Consider the following 26,215-nt stretch of genomic DNA (forward strand, 5'->3'; position numbering starts at 1 on the left):
TCTTTTCAACCACTCAAAGGGAGCTTGCAGGCAATCACTTAGTACTATTCATGTGTGAAATTTACATAGGAGTGTAATATTGTTTCTTACGCTTGATGTGTTTGAAAATATAAAAAATATTGGTGACGAATATCAGTAATAATAATTTTACAAATGTGTTCCAATCAACATTGTATACATCACGTTTCGAATTTTATTTTGAACGGTGTTATGGAACAGGTTTTTATGATTAAAAGGGTTAGAAGGTAAGCCTATGGCTTAGTTCGACATTACCCGGATAAGTTTATGTTATCGACAGGACTTGAATATTAATTAATGCGTTACACGGATATACAACCGCATACAGATTTAGCAGTGGGTAAAATCTCTTAAAAGCGTTTCAAATATCACAAACAAAAACCGAGCTTGTTCTGTGAAAGCGTAATACGCAAAAAAATTGTATTTTTTTGTAAAAGCGGGCAAACAGCTTTCTGCCTCTAACTCACCTAATGTTAAGTCACTCACATTGCCAAGTTACTCGCAATGCGTTGCTGGCATTTGAAGAATTGGTACGCTCTTTTCTTGACCCAGAGTCGAATTCTGGTCAAAATTAAACTGCCTTTAGAAACATAAAAAAATAACAAAAAATGAAAATATGTAAGGTGTTATTTTTGTATTTTATTTATGAAACAAATTAACTAGTTCTTGCTACGGTTAATTTACTTAAATTTCCACATTATTCTCAGTTATTTGTCTTCTTCTTTTAGTGCCTCTCCGTTACTGGTGATTGACCATCAGTTTCTTGAAGCGTGACATGTCCTGTACCAGATACAGCAACTCTTCCGCAGTAGCAATACCACTTTCTAATGTTACGTAGCCATGATTTCTGTCTTCTACCAACACTCCGTTTTACCCCCGATTTTACCCATTATAATTAATTTAGGAAAGTGTTAGCGGTCATAGCGCAACACGTGGCCCAGCTACGCAACATCACTTTACGAGTTATTTATATGCACATACATTATTCGTACATGAACAGCATACAACATACTTAATAGCTGTAATATCAAATAAACTTCTTATCTTTAACAATTCAGTGAGAAGTTGCATGTACTGTGGTTCGGTCGAATAGACCCCGTATAAAATTTTAACGAAGCACTTAAGTACAGGTGCGTTTTCGGGTTATGTACCTCATAATAAAATAAAGTAAAATACTCGTTTTATTCACAATTTGGTTGAAGGAAACCCATAACGTTGTAGGTTTCCTTAAATCACAATTTGTGATATAGCATACCCAAAACTCGTAAGTTATATTTTTATCAAAAATATAGAAACTGATGTACCTTATAAATGGAGCATGATAGATGTTTTTTCGACTATTTTTTTTTAAAGAACAGGGGGAAATGGGCAGGAGGCTCACCTGATGTTAAGTGATACCGCCGCCCATGGACACTCGTCTATTTAATAAATAATTTTATTATAATTGTAGTAATTAAGGTGTAATTTTTTTTTATATTACCAAAAATAAAATATAGGACCTCTAATGAAGGACTTATTTCCTAACTACTCAGCATTAGTTCTTTTCTACATAAATTACATCAATAATGTATTAAAAATTATTTATAAAAAAATTGAGTACAATACACTATTTTAATAACAAAAACCTAATATAAATATCCAAGTAATCTCCATCTTAATCTACCCATTGACATCGAAGTTAGAGAGCCCTAAACACATTTATAGGGTCATTTTGACCTCAACACCGTAAAGGTTCTTTAGACCCTCAAGTTGTAAGGGTTAATCTTAGTAATGTCGCTATGAATGTGAGTTATCAATGGATCTCTGGATTAAACGTAATCCAGGTATAGTGTGCGAGAGGTAAGAATTCAGTCGTTCCTAACATATGTCCGAGATAAATAAAAAAGAACTAGACGTTTTTTAGTTTTATTGGAATGGCAACACCAAGCAATATCATAGACATCTTACCGGTTGTAATGTCATTGTGTCAAAATTGACATTGACATGTTCTCCACGAGTGTGGTGACAGCAAGGAGAGCTCTGACACAAAATTATATCGATTATGGTGAATGTATTTGGTAACCTTGTATTGATAACTACAATTAATTCTGTTTTTCTTTGTTATACAATCATGTATGTTTCCCTTCTTCTTCGGTCTTCTCTCAGCGCGGAAGCATGATAGGACGGGACAGAAAATGCAAACTATAGGTACTTAGATGGCGTAAACATCATCTATTTGAAACTATAATTTATATGAGCATATTAAATAATGAAATATAAGCAAAATCCGAAATATAGTGAGGCTTCATAATTACTAAATCAATATTCAATTGAAACTCAATCTTGTCTCTACACGACTACAGTTTCACTAATTATGCTTTTGTCATATGAACTGCCATTTCAAATATTAATTGGAATCTAAGTTATATTACAAAATGGTTTATTGAAATGTGTCATTAATTGTACACATTCCTAATAATTCAGGCACGAATTTGCTTTCCAATTCCTTGTCAAGTACTAATTGTTCAAGGAGATCTATGTAGCAATCTGTAAATACCCCATTCCCAACATGCTTTCAAATGGATTTTTTTTAAGATCAGAATGATGGGTGGATACTCTCAATGCTATAAGCACGCGAGTATGTTGCCGGTTTTTTAAATAATTGCTACGCTCCTTTCATGATGGACCTAAGTTGAATTGATTCAAAAATACTTTTGTGGGTAGCTGGTTCACCCAATGGTTATACATGGCAAAAGCTGACTTAGCAACGCTAATATACATTCGCATTGTTTATTTAATTCTCAAGTAACCAATAAATATTGATATTTGATGTCCAGAGTCTGTCAAGAGTGGTTCTCTTACATACTCTTACATTTTACATTACCCCTGAAGTACTGAACTGTTTATTTTATTATGTGGACAATAATACGTCATTATAGTTTTATGAAAAAAACGTAGATTTACTTTCTATACATATCTAAATTTAAACCCAGTAGCCCATGATTTAATAAAGGTCTTGAAATAATTACTTGAAAGAGCTTTGGTTTCAGTAAATAATGAGGCCGAGCCGGGTGCGTTGATTTGTAGCCACGATATTTCAATCTTCCAGACTAATGCCCATTTTCAATTTACGTATAACGAAACGCCTTACTTAAATTTTGATTTCGATTCGCAGCGAAAAGTCAATTCTTTCTTATTTATTACTTTCACAGCTGCGGTATTTGTGTATCATAATTTTGTGTCATTCGGGGAAGATTAGATCTCTATCTCATATCTAAAGTAAAGTAATTCTCAAAATCAGGTAAATCTGATAAACCTTGTAAACTTACAAGGTTTATAAGATTCCAGTTTCCTCGACCGTGTGTATTTACACTGGAGTAATTCATAATGTTATATATTGTATCTACATTGAGATAGCATGAGAGTAGAGATGACGCAAAATAGCCTGCATCATGAGCATACCCCACATACACACCATCACGAACATACCCTCACTTTTACACTACAACACAACCAAATTAAGTACCACTTAGTTAAATGTATTAGATGTCGGGCTATATTTTCAGTGTATTTCTTTGTTATTATATACATTTTGTGTTAGCTGTAGGATTATGAAATAAATAAATAATGTGCTATATACAAAAATAATTGAGTAATGTTAACTAACATTTGCTCTGTTCAAATCTCTCTAAAAATTATACATTTTTAAATATTTATAATATAATAAGAAATACCAGATGGTGAATATACATTCATTACTTATACATATATAACATAGTATTTCTTATACAATAGAACTCTAGAGACAAATTAGAACATGTCAGGCTCTAGTTGGTATTGTGAGTGTACGGTGATGATTAATGAAACTATTATGTCCATTCTAAGTGGGTGGGGTGGGATATAACTATCACGTTAAATATATAATTCGCTAACCATAATAGTATTAGGATAAAACTTAGAAGAAAGTGCTAACCTCAGATGTGCAGCGATAAACTTTCTTCCTATGTTGTAATTAACACTTAGTCGGGAGAGAAAAACATTTTGAGGAAGGATCCAAGAGCCAAGCATCATTGTTTCATCACATCACATCACATTTCACAGGTTCATCATGAAATTTACCCCAATGTTTATTTAGTAACAAAAACTTACAATGCTAACGAGTGCCCGTAAATCGATAAGAATGCATACCATGAAAAAACAAGATTATTAATAATTATAAACATTGTAATTTATTATAAACATTATGAACTATTATTTGTGCCTAACTACTTTAGGCACAAATAATAGTTCATCATTACTGCGATCAGGCCTCACATCCTTCTAGCACTTTTTTAGCTGTCAACAGCCTTTTAAATGTACTTAGTTTGCAAATCTTTTAATCTCGAAATACTATAAAAACATTCGCAACGAAGTAACGCGGCTGTTGACATCTTAATAATGAGGAAACTTGGGGCAAACTTTCAGAAGCTTTACCTGAAGTTTCACACAATGCGGTCTCGGATTGACTTCTAAAGATAATTATTCTACCTGTTGCCTGCTACAGTTTATGAATGGTTGGTGATAATTTATTACCTGAAGGTAAAGTGTAGCATGGATGTTAAATTATGTCCACCCATACTATATATTTATTTGAAGAATTGTGTAATTATTTAATAAATTACCGTCTAAAATTCGCGATATTAGCGTAACAAATTCAAATAGGCATTAAAGATGCATGTTAGAGTAAACATCGTAGACAAATTGGGACGGCTAATGGCGACGTGTATCTCGCTCGTAGATACTTACATTCTTTATTTACTTCGATTTTGACTTTGACACACGAACCGCAGATACCGCAGAGTAAAATTTAAACCGATGTCCCGTGCGCACTACGTATAGGCCGCATTCCGTACCGAATTTTATTTACCATAATTATTTAAGGATCCAGTGCTTTGAGTGGGACACACCACCGTTGATGATAAGTGCTAGTCTTAGTCTGATCGATTATTGGATTCCTGGTTTTATTATACTGACCTGTGACTGCCGTACCAGCGCATAGTATTTTACCGAGGGAAGGGAGCATTCGGGATACCCAGGCCCACACAGTTATGTAATTTTTTTAAACGTGTATAAACAATTTTGTTTACGTAAAACGGTTATTTAAATACATTCTAAAATTAATCAAATTACCAGAACTGTTTCTGTATCCTCCCTTATACTTAAATGAACCAAAAAATTTACCAATGCCGAAGAAAGTGGAGTTGGCTTAGGAGACTTTAAATAGGAGGTAAAATTAATGTCGGTAAATGTCTATACAATTATAACTAAATGAGTTTGGATGAAGCTTAAGTAGAAGCTTAGTATTTACTTACTGTAGAGTATTAATCATGTGTCTAAATAGAAACGTCAGAGTACGACCCGGTTGAATTTATGAAACTCGTTATCCGGGCCCGGGCCATATCCGGTTATTACAGGACCGGGCACCAGGCTCAATATTACGCTGAATAAACTTTTCACTATTCTCTTTTCAACAATATGCCTCATTCAACTATGACCTCTATTGATATGAAGATGTATGTATACTGTGTGTATATTGTATCACCTTTACCAAGAATATGATTTAGCCTTGATAAGATTATTATAATATACTATAGTCATAGTTATAACATTTAAAAATAAGTAGTTATATGTATACATGCATAGTATTTTATTTATTTATTTTATTTATTTATTTATTTACACTTCGTTGCTAAAGAAATACAAATAACACAGTATATATAAATTACAAGGGATGCAACGGGCGGCCTTATCGCTAACAAGCGATCTCTTCCAGGCAACCCTAGTAAGAATAGAAATAAATAAAGAAAAATGATGGGTGCAAGTTTTATATCAACTTTTGCAATTATATTATTTTTTTATGCAGTATTTTTTTTCTTTGATATTAATTCAATCTATACCAGACCCAGACTAACACGCTAATAATATAGTCTACCTCACTTTAACGCGTACCACGCTTACGCTACGTCACCGATCTCGTCAGAGAGAAGTGAATACGCAGTATGTGTTCTGTCCCACTTTAACGCGTATTGGCCGCACCTTTATTACGTCATCGTGTGTTATGTTTATTTTCGTTACCGAATTTCTAGATTCGCTCACCGCGCTCAAAGCCCGTGATTAAATCTATGTAATAGCTTAAAATAGTCAACCTGCATTACCAAGGCTGTTCTTGAAATGATATTAAAAAGGTTCTTTTCTTTTCAGATGCCATGTGACGGATAGCGAGAAACTTGATGGCGCGGTGACACAGCATGTGCCGTGCGCACCTCGCCGCTCTCTTGCGGCTGCTCATATTGGCTGGTAAGAGAAATCATATTATCCTTATGTGTCATATTGTATTTCCGCAAACGAAAACATTTTGTATAACACACATATATGTAATAGTCCACGACAACCTTGTTTCTCAGTACATAATGTAAGTAATTTAAATTGACATCATTATTTTATTCAAGATAAACGTGTTCTGTGTAATCTGCATAACATAGATATCCACCGTTACTTTACGTGCCCACAGCTAGGATTAACCTTCTGAAAAGGGCACATATGATTCGGTATATTACTTAAGTTAACGAATTACATAGGTTAAAGGACCTTTTTTATTGTCTATTGGGTGAATTTACAAAATTTATATTATTCGTTAGTGTATATAATCAATAGTTTATTTTTTAATAAATAAGTAGTTTTGCAGTCACCTGTTAGGACAGAATTGTGTATTTTATACTCAATTTCAAACTCTGACATTATTTATATATACGTAGGTAAACAAGTACACTTATACACGCCAACTTAAAAGATGTTAACTGGATTCTAAATTTACATTTACTACCAGTTTGCAATTCAAGTGTATAGAGGAGGCAAGAAGAACTGGCAAGAAGCTCTCGCTAAGTTTTCCGTCATACAATTGTTTAAATTGGAGCAAATCAATTCCAATGATTATTTAAATATTCGTTGAATTAAAAAAAAGCTTTATTATTATTATTTATATAATTCTTGGTTAAGTTAAGTTTAACCAGAGCTTTGAATTTAATCAGTGATAATTCTTTTATGTCGCTTGGGAGATTTTTTTAGAAACGGATATAAATAAATAAAATAAGAAAATAGTCTTATGTGGCCGTGATAAACAGCGCGATACTTCATCAACCAATCAAGAATGTGGCTTTGAAACGTCTGTTATCTTGATAGACATTGCAGTTAGTGGTCAGATGGCACGGCAAGGCGAGCCCCCTTCGTGACCTTTCTTGGTTATTTTTACCACTGCGCTAGTCGCAAATTAAATGCCAGAGTTCAAGTAGATACCTTAAATTAGGTTAGGTATTACCTTTATGAAACAATCAACGTGTAGAAAAACTCTTAGTTTTTTATCCACTCTTTTGTACGTGGGTACTACAGTAACCAAAAAACAGTATGGCCTCATTCGTACGTGGTAACTACAGTACCCAAAACGAAGAGTTTAAGAAAATGCCATCTAGTTCAAACTGACCTAAGAAATAAACGTTTTTATCGACGTAGAACGATAGCTTACGAAATAGTGTACCCAATTAACAACAGATGGCAATGAAATACGAAGAGTTCTTTGTACAAAAAAAATTCCAAAGTCGGTTAAGTGGTACTTGTCAATTTTGTCAACAAGCGTATCGAGTGTCGGCAATTATTTTGTTAGTTTTATATCATATTTCTTTAATTATCATACATCAAAATAAACTTGAATATTTGTACTTTATGATTATGATAATATTTTATAGTTTTAAATGCGAAATTGAGTTTGATTCCAACTTTAAAATATTGACGTCACGGGCTATTAAATTGAGTTTGATTTCAACTTTAAGATATTGTAGTCACGGGCATCTAATTATTATTAAATGTATTTTAATCTATATCCTTTAAGCTATTTTCTAGTATTTTTTTCATAGTTGTAGTTATTATATTCCAACAGATATAATGGTTTTTGTTGCGATGTATCGGGCGCGGTGCGCGAGGGTCTAGGCCGCGTGAGTAGATGTACAGATGAGATATAAACAGTCGTGCGGCCCGTGCAAAAGAGAGGATAAATACTGGTTTTGTTAATACAGGATTCAAACATAAATCCTTGAAATAAATACAATTGCAGGTCGAGTATACCTATACTAATATTATCAAGAGGGAAAGTTTGGGACTACCTTTATATGTTTGTAAGGATTTCACACAAAATCTCTTTCACTATTAGAAAGCTAAATCGTCACTGACATAATATCACAGTTTCTCAAAAAAGAATCCCCAGTAAAAATGCAATAATATATTATTCAATTAATCCAAACTGTGAAAGAATTATCCATACAAAATCAGTCATCGCGTGCGCTGCGGATACTATATAAAGTATATATAATTACCCATAGGCAATTGTATGTTCGCCATACCGAAAGTTAAAAACTAAGCAAAATAAAAAAAACTTACTTAACACTACCACGAGATGTGTCTCCGCGAGTGAAGCGGGCATTGCTAGTGTTATATATACATTTATTGGCTTTATACACAACAAAATTATACTTTGTATTATCAGCTACAACGGGCACTACAGAGTGATCTGAAAGAACTCCTGCCTACAGGGATGGAGCTTATCAATAAAAGATAAATAAGGTACAAATTAGGGTAAAACAAAGTCGTGAAGTATTGGACACTACACTACCCTAAAGTTTATCAGTTTTTTAACTTACAAATATAGAAATATAAGACCTATATATTTTTGTAGTTTTTCTCCGCCTTTATCTCAATAACGGGTATACTGAAATCCTTAGAGTTTCTGAAATATATGCATTCTATATTTTTCTATTCACATCCAATTTTTCTGTACCAGCAATAAAAAGGTTCTCATAAAGTGTTCGTCTGGTCAAGTTAACTCATAAATCTTACAAACAAAAGCATAACGCAGCACAGAATATTCACCGCATTTTCACCCTCAGAATAAATTATCGAAATGTAAACAAAGGGTATGAAAACTGAGTTTTTTTAATCATATTTAGGATAACGTGTTTTTGTGTATGAATAAATGCTGTTCAGCAAACATTGTAAAAAATATATTTCTGAACATATAAAATGTAAAATGAAAGATCAAGTTCCTATAATTTTGTGTGAATACATCGTGAAGACGGGGTGTAGGGGGGACAGACAGATATAGCAGAAAACCTACTTGCCCAAGAAAAGAAAAACAAAAGACTGTACTGCCACTAGTTTTTTTTTTATTTAATTTAGAAAACAGCTTCATCGGAGCTACGATACTTCTAAATATATGTTAATTACCTCAGATAGCCATATATTTTAACACATATACAAATTTATATAGTTACAAATATATTAAGTACTTGTATAATAAATATAATAATAGCATTCATTATTTTTAGTATTTTTTTAAAGTTATTAAATACTCTAATAAAACATAAGTTTAATAAACTAAACTTGTACCATTTAAAGTAGCGGCATAGTTCATTCATGTGTTGTATTATCATTAATTAAGAAATTTCAATTGTATGTTCTTTGACATAATTGATAGTAAGAATGAGTGTATTTTGAATAAATTCTTAAAAATATTGAAATTTAACCAAAAATTCTAATTATGTACAAATTTCTATGGAGAATACTTTTTTTACCAGCAAATACAATAAAAGTGTTTGTGATTTTTATGTGGGGGACATTACATAAAGAAGCCTTTATCGCGTCTGTTAAAAGCCGTCATTGCTTACAAACGTATTTATGGTTTAGATCATTAACCCAGAATGCCTCAAATAAAACAAGCCATTGCCGTTTAATACATGCAAATAATATTAAGAACGTTTCTGCATGCAAATAGAGTGGTAATACTATTAATAAATCTACACTGACGTCACTGTATCTGTATTGAATCCGTATGTTTGACAGAATATGTCTTTATGTGCATACAATGTGAAGGAACGAGAAATCTATATATATTATTCTAAGCATATTTAAAAACGAAAATTTGTAGACATAGTAGCACTTCATGCAATAGTACATGTTTTGAGAAATTATTTAAAACATGTGTTAGTCACATCCTATTATATCCTCCTGCCTATTATACTACTAAAATATAATAATAACTAAAATTTAAATCCCTTAGAGCATAAAATTTATTTCGCAAACAAAACCGAATTTATCTCAGCGCGTATTATGTTGGAACATCTTAATTTATGTAAACCACTTAACGCTGACACGCCCCTTGTGCATCGATTGTATAAGGATACAAAACTTGAGGGACCAGCATAAAATGGTTGGTGGACGTAGACGCATCAATTTCTATGGTCGTGCCATGTTAAGACTCGCTTACGTAAATTACATTTTGTTCTGTTATCTTTGGGTGCTAGCGAATAAGCATAATTAAAAGTTTGATTTTATTCACAACCTAATTAACTATTATTTAAGGATACATAATTAATTCCGTAAATACTTTGATAGGTCAATCGCAGGTTTTCATTAAATTTCAAAGCTCAGTCTTTTGATACAGTATCAAATTTTGTCAATATAATATTGAAAATTAATCGACTTTCGCAGAATCTGTGACGAAGAACTATTTTTATTGAGTTCAAACAATAAATTCAAATTTCTGTCTATCAATATGAAAACTGCATATGAAAAGAAAGTGGTTCATTAATAGTTCACAAAAACAATATCTAATAAAAGCAATGAATAATCATTTTAGCTTTCGATGAAATATATTAATTCCGAATAATACCATCCATTAATCTCTGTCCTATAATACTGTTTTACACTCCATTAGGTGCAGGTTTCATTTTTCAAAAATTTACCTTCACTTCAAAGTTTGTGAAATAATGCCTTATTACAGAGTTTTATAGGTGAAAAATGTGATAAGTTACGTGCAGAAAACATACCACAGATGTCCCATATGATGTTTGAAAAATTAAGCCTAGCCTTAATTAAAAAGGCTTCATAAAGCGAAATTTGAGTCTTGATTGTTACTACAATGATAAAATTCATTTTGACAAAATAAAATATAGAATTGCCATAATATCTACTTCTTTGTAAAACTTCGATATCGTCTGAATTTTGTTTACATCACCTTTTGACCCCACTAAATGAAATTACAAATAAAGGTTATAAATATATATTTATTGTTTGCCCTTCGAAATTTTATTTTCTTTCATTGAGATGTTTCTACATTTTTTGTAAATAAATTGTTCAATTCTCAATTTTCAATAAGTTTTGCCACTTATTTAATAGAAATATTTGTTTCAATAAGTCTCTTAGATTACATTGTTGTATAGTAAATTAGGTGTATATAGAATTATATTATTTTATTATCTACAGGTGGTGCCTTCTACGTGAATCCATATACTAGCGAAGATCGGGTCGACCTTAACCAAGTATGGGTGGAGATCCCCAAGAGCCTAGTCGCTTTGGGTGGCGATGTCCACATCCTCGTCCAAGGAGCAACCGGCGCTGGCAACTTAAGAGTTCGCCTCGCGCGAGAAGACGACGACGGCCGCACTCTTCTAGCCACCATGCCTCTCGCTTTAGACGCCGAGAGCCGAATGACTCTGCCGTGCGGATATTTCTCCCGAGGGGGAATTTACTATTTAGAAATTGTTGCTGATAAAGAGAGTTTCTTAGACTACGGCAACGCTACAATTAACACAATCAAAGTTAAAAGAGATGTATCAGAAGGGGGTCTGATGGAGACAGGAGATAGTGTGGTTAAATCTTGGAAATTTGACGTTCTGTGGCCAAGTGCTACTTTGGACGTGACTCCAGAGCAAATCCAGACGTATCCTGAAAGACAAGTGACGGCGATACTGGAGTTCCCGAAGGTTGTATGTACTCCAGTACAGACAAGTGCTGATTTTTGGTTGGAACTTTTGTATTGTGGACATTCGAGTGGCGGGGCCGTGTTGTGTGACGGAAAAAATACGAGTTCACATGCTCATGTCCTATATTCAGAGCAGGTTTGTAAAAATTCATTTTAAACATTATATGTATTAAAAAGCTGTTAAGTTTATATTCGAAACATTAACAATTTAATAAGTAAATGCCTTCGTGATTCATATACTAATTTAATGAATGTAAAAATAATGAATTTGCAAATCATACAAAAAATTTACAGCACGGTTTGAGTTAGATGAAGGAGATTAAGCATAATACAAATACATTCAGGTACAATTCCGCTCTGATCCTACAAAGCCTTTGCTACATTTATTAGGAAAGTTGTTCACTTGCCGTACTAATAATATTAGAACCCATATATTGTGTCACATTTTAGCAAACGTAGCAATACCAAGAATTATTCCACAACAATTTAAAGGTGTGTTTTCTATACCATAATAATAATTGCCTTTTCTTTCAGATACTTCTATACTTACACACATTTTTATTTCTATCTTATTATTTTTATGTTTCTGTGTGCGCTTTTTTAGCAAAGGCCTCATCTAAATCCTATTCCTGTCTGCACTGTGCCACTCTCTGTCATGTACCTTCTAATTTGTATTTCTTTTTAACGTTTATTGTACCTTGGGCACCTGTCTAGTACTCTTTTGCCCCACTTTTCTTTACACATAAGTTTATTTATTTTTATTGTAACATCTGCTACCTTAGTTCTTATATTATAATAAACCTATAATAATCTTATCTTTATTTTATCTATTTTTTCCTATCATACATACTACATGTTTGCTATATTTATTAAGATAAAATATACTATTCTTGGTTGGTTGGCGCCAGGACTGGACTATAGATCATTTCAACCTTTGTCTATGATAAGATTACAGATAGCTGACACCTATTTTCTTATTTCCATGGCATAATTATCTATTCACCTGTTAGGAGCTGTATAAGTGATTGATGAGTATGTTATAGATGTATGGGTTCCCTGGTCGACGCACCATGACGCTTCGCTGTGAACTGTTCGGCCAGGCTGGAGACTATGCGCTCACTTTGCGACCTGCCGCTGCTGCTGGTCCCCAAGACTTAGCTCTAGCTTTTGTAAAGGTAAAGTATATAAACTTGTAATGTTAAAAACTTTGTCTAAAAAATTTACACATAATCTGGTACTTCGTCTTCATAAGAGAAGACCTGTACTATTTCGCCTTGTACATGGTTTTTGAATAAATTTAATGAATTTTGTTACCATTGTGATCTACCAAATTGTTAAGAAAAATAATTAAATGTAGTATTCTTCATACGCCCATGTTCCTCCTTGTTTACTAACATTACTATGTTGAGATTGTAAAGTTTACCAATTAAAGTCATTAAATTCTATTATAGCATTTATTTAATGCACATTTTAAAGCCCAATTTGCAAAAATGCGAAGTGCTCAATAAAACTGCTCAATCGACACCTGTTTATGCCTCTGCTCACCTTTTCGTCATAAAAAAGCCATAAACCTGTGGCTATTTATTTGAAGTACCCTTTCAATATTCTAAAGGCAAACCCGCTATTTATTTACAACTGTTTGATGAGTTTTGTTTATTTACGTTGCCGTTCGACTACACTAAATGGTTGATACAATTGAACAGCACATCCTCTATTTAGATTATTAGATTAGACTATTTCATGTAATCTCATTAATTGGGATTGAAACTACTAAACAAAATTTTAACGAAGATTGAAATTGATTTGAATTCTAGTTTCTGGCAAAGAATAATACATAATACATGTAAAACTTATTTGACCAAAGCTCTGTCTTGTATTATATTTTGTCTAAACAATATCGATACTAATAAATAAATATTTCACTATATAAACTATATTTGACCTATTTAAAAAATGTTCTACAGTTTTTATAGGTTGAACCTCTTAATAATTAATAAGTAATTTCTCGTCTTATCTTGAAGATAGCTTTCAAGTACCCTCATAATTTTAATGGATTCCCGTACCATATAACTAACTCATTTTAACTTCGTCACTTCATTGAACTTGTTAAATCGAACTTTGAAAGGGGTTTTGGTACACTTTGACATATCTCCAGACCCATGTCTAGTACACGTTATTTCCTTGTTTCCAATAAAGAATTTGATAAATTATTGCCTTACTTTTATCTTAATAATTTGAGTCTTTAGTGCTCCAGGCTCTGTGGTTGATATAGACTAAACGGCTACAATGTTTTTTTGTATATTTGTACGAAAACGTAACAAATTCTGTATTTATGAGAAATAGCGCCCAACCTCTTTAACTGTGTTTGCTAAAGTTGATACTAATGATATTTATATTTAACATTAGATGTAGTTAATAATTACAGCTTTCAATTGCAATTGATTAAATTAAACACTAGATATTATAAATGAAAGGACACATATAAAATTCTGCAATGTCTGTACTTGTTTCAGGCGGACTGGTCTGACCAATTCGTACTTAACGTTCACGGCGGGTCCGTGTTCCCCTGCGGAGATGGAGTGAGAGTCTTGTTCCAGTATCCCGAGTGTGTGCTGGATGGATCTGATAGGGTGCGAGTTTTCGGGAGAGACAGTTCGGACAGACTGCGATATGTTGCAGAACGGAGAGTTCGGAGGTGCTTATTTAAACTTAGTTGACTATTCTTACTACTTATAATTCATACGTTACGATACGATATCGTAAAGCTATCGTAGATAAGATATCGTAGATCGTTTATATTATCAGGAGAAAGTAGCAAAATCTCAACAATTATTATTTATCTTTTCAATGTTCTGTGATCAATTCAGTTAAGTTAATTATTTTGGCAGGGGGCAGCACACAGCTTCATTCGACTGTCGTCTGTTCAGTGAGAAATACCCGGAATATTGCTTCGTGTATGTGTCGCAAGCTGTTACCGGGGCCGTCGCCGATGTGCGCATGGACTGCTTACCAACTTTACCTCTATCAGGTATATTCGATTAGTAGGCAATATAAACTGATTCATAATATCCGATATTAGCAGTATTGCTTATCTTGCTAAAATGGTCGAAAAGAATCCCTATTTAAGTTGGCTAATATACTTATGCATTTTTTGAATGACTAAAAATTAAAGAAACGATACTTAAAAAAACAACTTGGTTACGTAGCTTAGTTGATAATCTCCACAACACTTGTTAAAGAGGGAGGAGCTGGTGGTTGGGGAGAATGGTCTCCGTGGTCTGCGTGTCCTGCGCCTGAACATTGCTCTACTCGAACGCGTAGCAGACACCGCTTCTGCGATTCTCCCCCACCCGCCTATGGGGCCAAGTATTGTGAGGTATAAATTAACACATACTTTGGGTGTGGTACAGACAAAAAGTGGTTAGAACGGGTTTAAACAGAAATAAAGTATTTTGTAATTAATATTCGAAAGTCAAAACCAGTCTCTTTTTCACCCAGGATTTCAGGAATGTGTTTATTTTTACAATCGTACAATCAAAGTTAAATAAAACCTTTAAACGCGCACCAAGTGTGTTGACACGACAGTGACATAGAAGCGCTGTAACCATAGCAACATTGCTTAGTTACCTGCTTGTGTTTAATCAATATTTTACTGTCAACGTTCTCTTAATACATACACATTTAATATTTATTTCATAATATATTTTACAAAGTAATGGCTCCAAAAAATAAATAAATAAAACCTTAAACGCGCACCAAGTGTGTTGACACGACAGTGACATAGAAGCGCTGTAACCATAGCAACATTGGTTAGTTACCTGCTTGTGTTTAATCAATATTTTACTGTCAACGTTCTCTTAATACATACACATTTAATATTTATTTCATAATATATTTTACAAAGTAATGGCTCCAAAAAAGGATAAAGGCAAAGAGGATGGAAAACCATCAGGAGGTGGTGGAGGTGGATTTACTGAAGTGGAGCGAACATTCCTAGAACTTCAGGTTACAGACTGTAATCGTAAGATTGCAAGGCTTAGAACTGCTGTAGATGAATATGAACAGCGTAATGAGGAGCTTCAAAAAGCCTACGACAAACTGGACGAAGACAGAGCTGATATTATCGCTTACCTGAAAAAAACTCTTAACAACAAAAACGAGGAAAATAACGAATTAAAAGAAAAAGTAAAGGGATTAGAAGAGACGAGAGAAATAGAGACAGCTCAATTTAAAGAAACTGTTAATGAGTTGGAGCGAAATTTCACCATTATGAAAGACCAATTAACATCGGAAAATAAGCTTTTAGCTGGTAAACTTAATACTTTGGAGGAATTTCGTGCAATACGGGATGATTTGATGAGGAAGTTTGATAAACAAGAACAAGACTTTAAAGACCAGGAAATGAAATACAAACGAGTTATCTATGATGCAGAAAAAAAGTTTGTTATTGGTAAAGACAAGCTGAAAAAAGAAATGGAAGGTCGCCTCCTGCAGCTTGCTCAAGATTTCCAAGATGCTACGGAACTGAGAATAGCTGCATCAACTCACAGAGTAATAAGAGAGAATATAGCAATTAATAATGAGTTAGACAACATTCTATCAACTCAAGCAAAGATAGCAGAACAAAATGAAAAGTATAAAGAAAATGAAAGAGCAGCTCGTGTTGCAAAGGAACTAGCTGAAGAAGAAAGAGATAAAGCTATTAATAAAAATGTTATTCAAGTCAAAGTAATTGATCAACTGACGTTAGCTTTTCAAGATTTGCAAAAAGAAAAGGGTCTTTATGAAAAGAAAAGCTTTGATTTTGAACTATTACAAGAAAAAATACAAAAATTAACAAAAGACAACGACAACTTATCACTACAAGTAAGAATTTTAGAGCAAAACCTTCACTCTAGGATGTCTGCTCAAAATAAAGCTACAGCAGAAGCTTCAAAAGTATATAAAGAATGTGAAAAATTAAAGAAAATATTATCTGAAGCTGCCGTTGCTGTTCAAGCTGCTCTCAAATTGGACGATTGGGCGACAAAAGATCCCTCGAGAGAAATTATGGATCGACAAATGTTGCTTGCAAGATTACTAGATATTATATCTCAATATCACGATATGCAACGAGCGGAGTCAATGGACACTTTAGCCTCTTTTGGTAAAGTTTACGAAGAGGGTGACCTCGGATTTATGCCAAAACCAGCGGCCAAGAAGGCGACTATCCCAACGGTATTCTCTGCTGCTTCAGGAGAATCGATTAAAGCTGAGAAACGCTCGTCGGAAGCCATGTCTGTCACTTCAGCTTCATTAAGCAGCATTAAGACTATCCCAAGTATGAAACTGATTCCACCGTCTACGGAACCGGTCCCACTCGTGCCAAAAGATAGTCTGCCGTCATTTGTCACGTCGTCGCAGTCATCCGTAAGTGGAAGTGTTGAAGCTGAGGAGGTACCAGAAAGTGAGATGAGTATTGGCCAGAAACTCGAGCAGAGCAAGATTGAGATTCAAAAGTCGATATTAAAAGATCTACAGTACTCACAGGCTGCTTTTATATCACAAGCAAGATTGTCAGCAGAAAAGAAATCAGTAGTGTTCGAAGGAGAAGAAGCTGAAGGCGAGCATAGGGAAGGTGATGAGATGGAAGGAGAACATAGGGAAGGAGATGACATGCATGGGGAACATGTTGAAGGAGAACACGTAGAAGGTGAAGAAACCGGTGAGGGGGATAAACCCGACCAAGAAGGTGCTCAAGATGAACAGGCAGCTGACGAACAGACCGAAAAAACTGAATAGTTATAGTGTAATATCTATTTATTGTAATTAGTGCTATAATATCATTGGAAAACGTTTTGAATCAATAAATAACAAGTTTTTTCTTATATTATTTTTATTAAATTATCTTTCAAATAAAAGTGATCTGTGTAATTCTGAAAGCATATGAGGTTTTAATAACCGAATTTTTCACGTAATTTTAGGAAATTCTTAGGAGAAAAAAACATTGCACATTCTATAAGAATTTATGTTTATTACAAAATATCCTCTGAAATCCGGTAGGTTTTAAGAGTCTTCTATATTCGTGAAAGTATCCTAGATTTTATTCCAGGGCCAAGCAGTCGAACTAGCGGCTTGCGAATGCTCTGCACGCCCATGGGCAGGTGATTCCTCAATGGTGGTAGCTGAGATCGGTGCACGGTGTCGGTGTGGCTGTGTACTCCACCTGGCACCAATTGCCAGACTACTGGCGGGGTCTGCCAGGGCCTGCCCGGCGAGATCTTTCTGGCTACTACAGGTGATGTAAATAATTGATATATATGTTTTCAGATGATTACAGAGGTATCTTACTAACTTACTTCGAACTTCAGTTAGACTTTGTAGTAGATTTAAACGGTTGACCATTCGTAGCAATAATCATAAACATATAATCACTAATAACTCAGCGCTATCAATGCATTTATTATATCGTCTAAAGACCTTGATAAAAAAAGTAAAATTTTCATCAAAACATTCCTTACACTCCCTCTTTAAAATGAATTCAAATTCTGAGGTCCTTACATGTATATTATGCTCTCCTAGATGCTTCTTTGAAATACCATCTCATAGCTAATCATTCTTAGGAAATTCGTTTAGGATCGCTTTGCCATTAACTTGTTAAACACGCTGCCCTACTCCATTAATATTTATTTGTCCTTACTAAGGTTGCCTGTAAGAGATCGCTTGTTAGTGATAAGGCTGTATTTTGCATCCCTTATAATTTTTGTGTTATTCATTTTTCTTTTAATATAACGATGTAAATAAAATGAAAATAAAAAAATCAATAGTAATAATTTTTCTTTAAAAAATATTTAAAGTACCCCGCGCCAGTAAGGCTTTTTTAACTACAAATATTATAATCTATTTCACATAGATAAGGTAGCAGTGAAATTGTAATTTATTGAAGTAATTATTAAAGCTTTCATTAAAACTGAAATGTAACTTTTAAAACCATCTGTAAACTTGTAATGAGTATGCTTCAACTTTTTAGATTTAAATTTTCAACCAAAGTCAGAAGTTGAGAAATCGTAGAGGAGCACATATATATGACCATTTATCATTTTTAATTTTTAACGTTCTACTCTCTAGTTCTACTAATAGAACTATGACTTTTATACAGATAAAATATCAATAAAAATGTATTTTATTTTTTAACGAATTATTATACAAATATCTTTAACAAATTCGTATTGCATTTTAAATCAAACCAAATTTTAATTCGGTGGCTTGGATTCGAGTCCCACATTATGTGTGAAGAAATCTAAGGTCAACCAGAAAGGGTTTTCTATATTGTAGAGTAACTAGTTTTATTTACTTCGCTTTAAGCCATATCTAAAACTCAAAACTAGATTGTTGTTAACGTTTCAAACTCTATTGTTGTGTGGAGGCCATATAAAGCTTATAAGTCAATAAACCCATCCCACAATGTGAACTATACCTTGCAGACGTAAGTTAGTTACAAGCAATAACTTAGTTTGGTCATGTAAGCGGACAACGCCGCAATACTGACTCCGATATTAAACCATTGTGTTAATTTCGTATACGTCTGATTGAAGGCAACAAACAAATATTTCTTTAGTTTAGTTCAAGTTCCAGTTATTCATCGAAGTATGCTATATTATATGTTTTAAGTTTTTTATCCTGTTTATAAACTTGGGAAACCTCGACTACCTGTCGTATGCATTTTTGATAAGTGCGGTGAAATATATCAGAACTTTCGGCGACATTTCACGTTAAATTTCCCATTTTTCGCCTTAAAAATATGTTAGCCTTTATATTTTAATAAATTATACATTACATGTACTATTGATATGTCTGCAATTGAATAAAAGAACTGCTTATCACATGCCTAAAACAGTAACCGAGCACCCAAAACATATAGGTTAGAGAAAATTGAGCATAAAATAATTGCATATTCAAGCACAATATATTTTAAAACCGATAAACTTTAAAATTTCATTTAGTAAACAGGCAACTCTGAAACGGTGCAATGAAAGTTATATTGAATGTTGCTAAAAGCCATCAAAACTTGCCGATTTTCCATCGCCGAGTAATAACTCCGATACAGGCTCGTTTAGTTTACCCGGTTTTCAATAATTTTCCCGGGAAACGGGGAAATCGTAAATTGCACTAGTTGACATCCTTTTAGATATAAATGTTCGAATAGAATATCCACTGTTAGCACAAATTTCCGTATAAATTCGTGAGCGTATTCAAAAGTTTAAACAATGAAATATTTATGTATTTTACATGAAAAGAACCTATTCTAGTAAAACGTATATTAACGCTGGAATATGGCAAGATTGACAATATATAGACAACTAGCTGCCCTCGCGAACCACGTTTCTTCTTCGTTTCACAAAATAAATTTAATTTATACTTTAGCTTCAATAACACGAGGTAAAGATGATATTGAATTGTAGCTTATATGACACGTTTGTCGGTTTTCCATAGCAGTGCCATCTATTGATTACTTACTCAAACCAGTCGAAAAGTATCTAATCTTTTGGAGTGAACAGATAATTGTGACTGCCAATTAATTATAGACAAATAAGTTGCAATAAAATAAAATTGCGACTATAATTAAAGATCTGAGCTATCCTATCTCTTAAGTTGGACCAGACTGCTCACGGTGTGCCAATTTAATTTAAAATCGGTTAAGTAGTTTAGGAGTCCATCGCGGACAAATATCCTGTATATTTATATATATTAAGTTAATTATTATTTCTATCCTTATATATAGATGTCAAAAGATGTCATTCAAATTTGTATATTCAAAAGATACCTCAGTGTCAAAGACATTAGTAATTCTGTAAGCTAAACAAGCTATTTTCTGAGTACAGACTGCAAGGTATTTAAGCTACGACCTACAAATGTTTTGTCAAGTGAAGTCACGTCCGAGCCGAGTTTGCTCGACTTGACAAACATCCTCTTGGCTATTTAAAGCAGATCAACCGAAATTCCGGTTCAGATTGGAAACGTAAGCTTTGAAAGATGAGATTCAAGATAAAGACTTAAGATTAATGAATTAGTATTAGTTGGATATTCTGCTCTCGATGAAAATTACTTAAAATTTATTTTAACTATCAAATGTATGTATATGGACGGGGCGTTGTACGGTTTACGTAGCAATTTGAGATGAACTCTCTTAGAAAATACAACAATACCTACTATTAAAGAAATTATATACAATAATCTAACGAGTTCTATATATATATATATATATACTAACGTATACCGGAAGAGTTAGTCTATTTTCAACAATAAAGTCGTGCGTTCAAACCCTGCTGTGGATTTCTTTCTCAATGTAATTAGTATTTGCTTCTTCAATTAAGGAACACATCGTGAGGCATCTAGCATTTATTATATTTAAAGGAGCCTGTTTAAACCAATTAATTGATGTATTTTTAATAATGAAAATGTAAAAAAATATGATTCAATATTTACCGTTTTATTAAAAGAACAAATAATTTAAAATTATCAACCACAGTTGAACTGAATTCAACAAAAACCATTATCAAGAACAATTATCATTAAAATAACGATGAAAATGATTTTTGGATTACAATATAAAGTAAAACTGGGAATTTCGTTAATTCAGTCAGATAAAAAAGTGCAATTGCAAAAGCGAACTTTTTATACTTTCATTTTAAGCTCATCATTATGTCAAATGATCATGTCATGTCACGCTGACTTTGAAAAAGTATAAACTACTCAAATATTTGTATTAAAAATATTTTTACAGTACAGTATACAGTATTCTACAACCTTTTTAGGTCTTCGCCTCAGACTTCTATTTCTATCGTATCTGTTTCATGACCACTATTCAATCTAATAGGGAAGGAGGAGATCAGCCTCCTGTGCCTGTTAAATGCACACATAGAATGAAAGTCCATTAGTGCACCGGGGATCGAACCTACGACTTAAAAGTTGTATATTCGCAGCCATTAATGATTTAAATTTTCTTAAGCTTATGTCAATTTGACGAAAGCAATGTTTATGTTTGCGTGCCTGTAAAATTACTCTTTTATTAGAAGCAGTAGTTCGTCTAACCAACTCCAGATTTATGTTAAAAATATCAAATTCACGATCAAAATACCTTTTACTGACTTTACTTAACAGCACGTATACATCGTCGTAAACTCCAGGGACATCTGATTATTGATCGCTATTAGGATGTGATACATTTGGCAATATTACAGGCGGAAGAAGGGTTAACAGTGCGGGTGCGATTCGAGGCTGTCCGCTTACCTTGTGCGGGTCAGTCCCTCAGGGCTCGTGACGGGGACTCGTTGGGCTCACCCCTTTTAGCCTCATGGGACGGTCCCGATACTAGTGCTGTGGTAAGTTTACCTGAAACTTAGGGCTATAAAGTGACACATTCCATATGTGCTTCATCTAAACCGAAATATATTAGAAGAAAATCAAAGTGATTTTTGTCAATTAAAACTAAATATAGCATAAAAACAAATGTCAACAAAATTTACTAATAACTCTGACTTTTACCAGTCCAGTGAAGTAGAAATGACAACAGACAGCAGCGGCATGGTGGAGATCACAGGTGGGAGACACATCCTCGTCGAACTACGGTCCAACGATGTGAGCGAACGATGCGCGGGCGGCTTTTTGGCGCATGCTACACAGAGTGGTAATTGGATGATATATTCTCTCAATCCTATATACATGTAATATTAATAAATATAAACTCTTTAATACTATAAACAAATATGTTTACTAAATTCTTTTACAATAATATATATTATAATAATTAATAAAATTAAAACTACTAAAAAAAAAACTACTAATGGTCCTTCAGGAATATCAGTAATTTCAGGTTAAAAAGACAGACGAAGCGTGAATTTATACATAATAAATGTTCATCAGAGCCAATCCGCAACGCGTCAGCAGCGTGGGCATCAGTGGCTACGGTAGCGTGGTGGCGCGGAGGCGGCGGAGCGCGAGCGGCGGCTGCGGCGTTAGCGGCGCTCGCTGCCTTGGCCGCCATTTTGTTAGCTTTGCATTCCGCCCATCGCACGAGAGCCTACCAACGCGCCGCTGATAAGGAATCGCTGACTGATAGCGATGGTAAATATTCTTTGTACACGCCTTAATTCAACGGCGAATAAAAAAAAACGTAATTAAATTAATAAAAAATGTAATCAAAACTCCGATCGGTTGAATGTTTGGTATTAATGCATATTCGTTATCTAGATTACCAATGAATTAAACCACAGATAATTGATAAAACCACAGACTAAAATATCTACAAAATTGAATTATTGATGTTTCGAATAAGCGGGTCAAATCAACGATATTATTTGTAAGTTTTAACTTTGTCAATAACAAAATCCAGAACAAAGTATGACCGTACTAAGGAAGTATTACTAAAAATAATAAAATACGTTTATTTTGGAACATTAGATCTTCTAGGTATCACTTATTCCACGTCAATCAATTCAAACTTGTAGGCATCCCTACTCATCGGCAAAGACAGAGGGTGTAGGCCGAGAGAAAAAGCCGGCGTTAAAAACTCTCGGTACTCTTTTAAAAAAGCAAATCATACTCACTTTAATATGTATATTTACCTGCTGCATTTTTTGGTTCTTGTTCGTAATTATACTAAAAAATAATGTAAATTCGACTCAAAATCATTTATTCATATAGGTAACACAAAGTACTCTATGAACGCCAAAAAATATATATGAAATGCGTCTAATTTTACATTTACTGGCAGTTCTCAAATCAAGGGCGTATAACAGAATAGAAGAACTGGCAACAAAACTCTCCGCCACTCTTTTTAGTCACCAAGTTTATTGTTTTACACAACGTTTGTAAGGAGCTGCAACCAATACACCATGTTCCATAATATGACATCTTAAGTAATTAATAATAATAAACTAAATTAAAAACAAAGATTTGTAAGCACTAAATGAATAATGGAAATTTATGATCATGTAGGTCAAAGTAAAGTATTATTTTATGCAATTTAATAATAGACGATAACTTTTGAACTTCTGTCTTCTGCATGTATCGTATTCGCAAGAACAATTAAAGACGAGAAGAAATTTTAGCCTTCGATTTTCAACACATGGCCCCTTGTGGCATTTTATTCTATTAATAGCGCTTCTTGTTATATTATTTTATTCTTACTTGATGGGTTGTTTCCAGCATGTTCAGCATCCCTGGAGATGGGGGCCTCTGGGTCCCGAAGCACCCTGCTGAGTGAGGTGGTCGGTGGCGGAGTATCTTTGCGACGGTTGCTGCCCCGGAGGGGGCACACAAGGCTTAGAGACTGCGATAGGGGTTCGGGACACGCGGGAAACAGGTTTGTTATAAGTGCCAAATTGATGCACTCTTCCTTCGCAAAGATTTACAGTTATTTAATTTAATTCATTTAGTTAACAGTAACGAGATTACAGATAATCAAAGAAACACAATTCCGCATTCATAAGGTTCTTTGTCTTACCCCAAGTGATAATTAACTGGCAAATAAAAAGTCATCAAAATATAACACTTATTGCACTCAAGTGAAGTGTAATTAGTGACGGTTGGTCCCATTGTTTGTGCACGTTCAACTTGTTTCTCACTTAATGAGGGTTTAAAATACGTCAGAAATCGAGGGGAGTGAAATTTTCTCTATACAATAATTAATAAACTTTATTTGGCTAACGTTATTTGTTGGTACTAATTTTTACGTGTTTTTGGTCTGTTTGATGCGCAAGGTATGTTTGAAGAAGGATACAAAATTGAAAGAATATATTATAATGGAAGACAATTTTCAATACTTTTGTTTCTTATTTTATAGTATAGGGGGCATTCGGGCAGGAAGCTCACCTGATGATAAGTGATACCGCCGCCCATAGACACTCTGCCCGAAGCCTCGCGAGAGCGTTGCCGCAGGCCTTTTAAGAATCAATTCGCTCTTTTCTTGAAGAACCCTAAGTATTGAATTGGAATTGGAAATACTTCTTCAGTGGGCTGGTTCCACATAATATGGAATAAATAAATGGTGACGCGTGGCAAAAAGTGCCTTGATAAACGCTCAGTTGTGGAATGATGGACGTCGAGGTTATACGAGAGGAATTTCATATTCCACCTCACGCCACACTGATGAACCTTAGGTGCATGTATGCGGTAGAAGATGCAGAGAAAATCTACATCTCTACGCAACGCCAAGCGATCAAGACGCTCGACAAAGGGATTCTTCGACGACATTCTTACATTACATGTTCAATAAATTTTAATATTACAATACTTTCTCTTAAATCTTTGCAAAAAAAGTGTAGATCAAGTTATTCCTTTGAATATGCAATTAATACTGGAAAAATAATCAAAGAACCAAGAAGTGCGTTTTCACATAATTCCAAAAAAAATATTATAGCAAGCATTCCTTTTTTATCTACGTTACAGGGACGAAGACGACGCTACATCTGACATGGAGGCAGACGCGGTCAGCGTAACGAGCGCTTGCAGCGGGGCGAGCCAGGCTTCTCAAGCCACGGTAACACCGGAGAAGGTGTCTGCGAGCAGCGCCCCTGTCGCTGGAAGCGTTAGACAGTCGCCGCTACGACGCTCACACACCGTGTCGCATGCTTCTGTACAAGTAATTAATTATAACGTCCCATAATATCTGACCTATACTGTTGACTTAATCAACTAAAGATTGTACTATGCAACGGCACAAAAGGATATTTTTGGACAATTATTGGCAATATATTAATAAAATTCATATTCAAAAACAAAATAGGCCCTAAGTTATTGTAAATATATTTTAATTTTCACAATGGTCACGTAAAAGCAATGTTGGGCTATAGCGTGCGACTCCCATCCATGAGGTTGTAGGTTCGATGTCTGGCTGTGCACGTGAAGGTGAAAAGAAACCTCGTGAGGAAACCGAGTCAACGTCGTGTGTCAGGCACAGGATTATCTACTTGTTTAGGATTATCAACTATTATATTGATAAATAATTATGAAACAGATACATTAATGTGAAGTCCTGACCTAAAAAGGTTGTAGCCCCACAGATTTTTTATAGTCACTTCGTACCTAATGACAATTGACAACTTGACAGATGACGTCACCCCCGCAAGCGTCAACGAGCGAAGCGATTACAGCCGAAGTGAACACGAGCGTGACGAGCGTGAGTGAGCGAGATAGCTACAGCGAGAAAGACCACGACAGTTTGTGGGACAAGGACGTACAGAGCGTTGCCTCTTCCACGTCAGCCGCTACGCTGACTAACGTTAGTGGTCTTGTGTCGTTTTTGTAATTGTGATCATTTTGACAGCTTTATTAGAAATTATTAAAAATATGATAATAATGTCAGATCGGGGCCTTAATTTTCAATTGTGTAAA

At 34.2% G+C, this 26,215-nt stretch overlaps 2 protein-coding genes and 1 long non-coding RNA gene across 3 annotated transcripts in view; all 3 read left to right on the plus strand.

Moving 5' to 3' along the window:
- Window positions 1-26,215, plus strand: part of LOC111002106 — a 77,900-nt gene that overhangs the window by 48,058 nt on the left and 3,627 nt on the right. Inside the window, exons 2-14 of the mRNA XM_045634500.1 lie at window positions 6,238-6,333; window positions 11,344-11,978; window positions 12,886-13,017; window positions 14,356-14,537; window positions 14,731-14,870; window positions 15,082-15,218; window positions 17,934-18,119; window positions 22,063-22,203; window positions 22,370-22,508; window positions 22,745-22,945; window positions 24,029-24,185; window positions 25,271-25,463; window positions 25,932-26,102. Of these exons, the coding sequence (XP_045490456.1) occupies window positions 6,285-6,333; window positions 11,344-11,978; window positions 12,886-13,017; window positions 14,356-14,537; window positions 14,731-14,870; window positions 15,082-15,218; window positions 17,934-18,119; window positions 22,063-22,203; window positions 22,370-22,508; window positions 22,745-22,945; window positions 24,029-24,185; window positions 25,271-25,463; window positions 25,932-26,102 (2,463 nt within the window). The 5' untranslated portion in view covers window positions 6,238-6,284. The remainder of the gene's footprint in view (window positions 1-6,237; window positions 6,334-11,343; window positions 11,979-12,885; window positions 13,018-14,355; window positions 14,538-14,730; window positions 14,871-15,081; window positions 15,219-17,933; window positions 18,120-22,062; window positions 22,204-22,369; window positions 22,509-22,744; window positions 22,946-24,028; window positions 24,186-25,270; window positions 25,464-25,931; window positions 26,103-26,215) is intronic.
- Window positions 7,603-8,086, plus strand: LOC123690676. Its single transcript, XR_006751279.1, has 2 exons — window positions 7,603-7,688; window positions 7,967-8,086. It is a non-coding gene; the product is annotated as an uncharacterized LOC123690676 (long non-coding RNA).
- Window positions 15,704-17,661, plus strand: LOC111002104 (cilia- and flagella-associated protein 157). Its single transcript, XM_022272213.2, has one exon. It carries the CDS (start codon window positions 15,749-15,751, stop codon window positions 17,621-17,623), a length of 1,875 nt encoding a protein of 624 aa, XP_022127905.2. The 5' UTR covers window positions 15,704-15,748; the 3' UTR covers window positions 17,624-17,661.

Source organism: Pieris rapae, chromosome 3, assembly GCF_905147795.1.
Source record: "Pieris rapae chromosome 3, ilPieRapa1.1, whole genome shotgun sequence".
In the NCBI taxonomy this organism is placed as follows: Eukaryota; Metazoa; Arthropoda; class Insecta; order Lepidoptera; family Pieridae; genus Pieris; species Pieris rapae.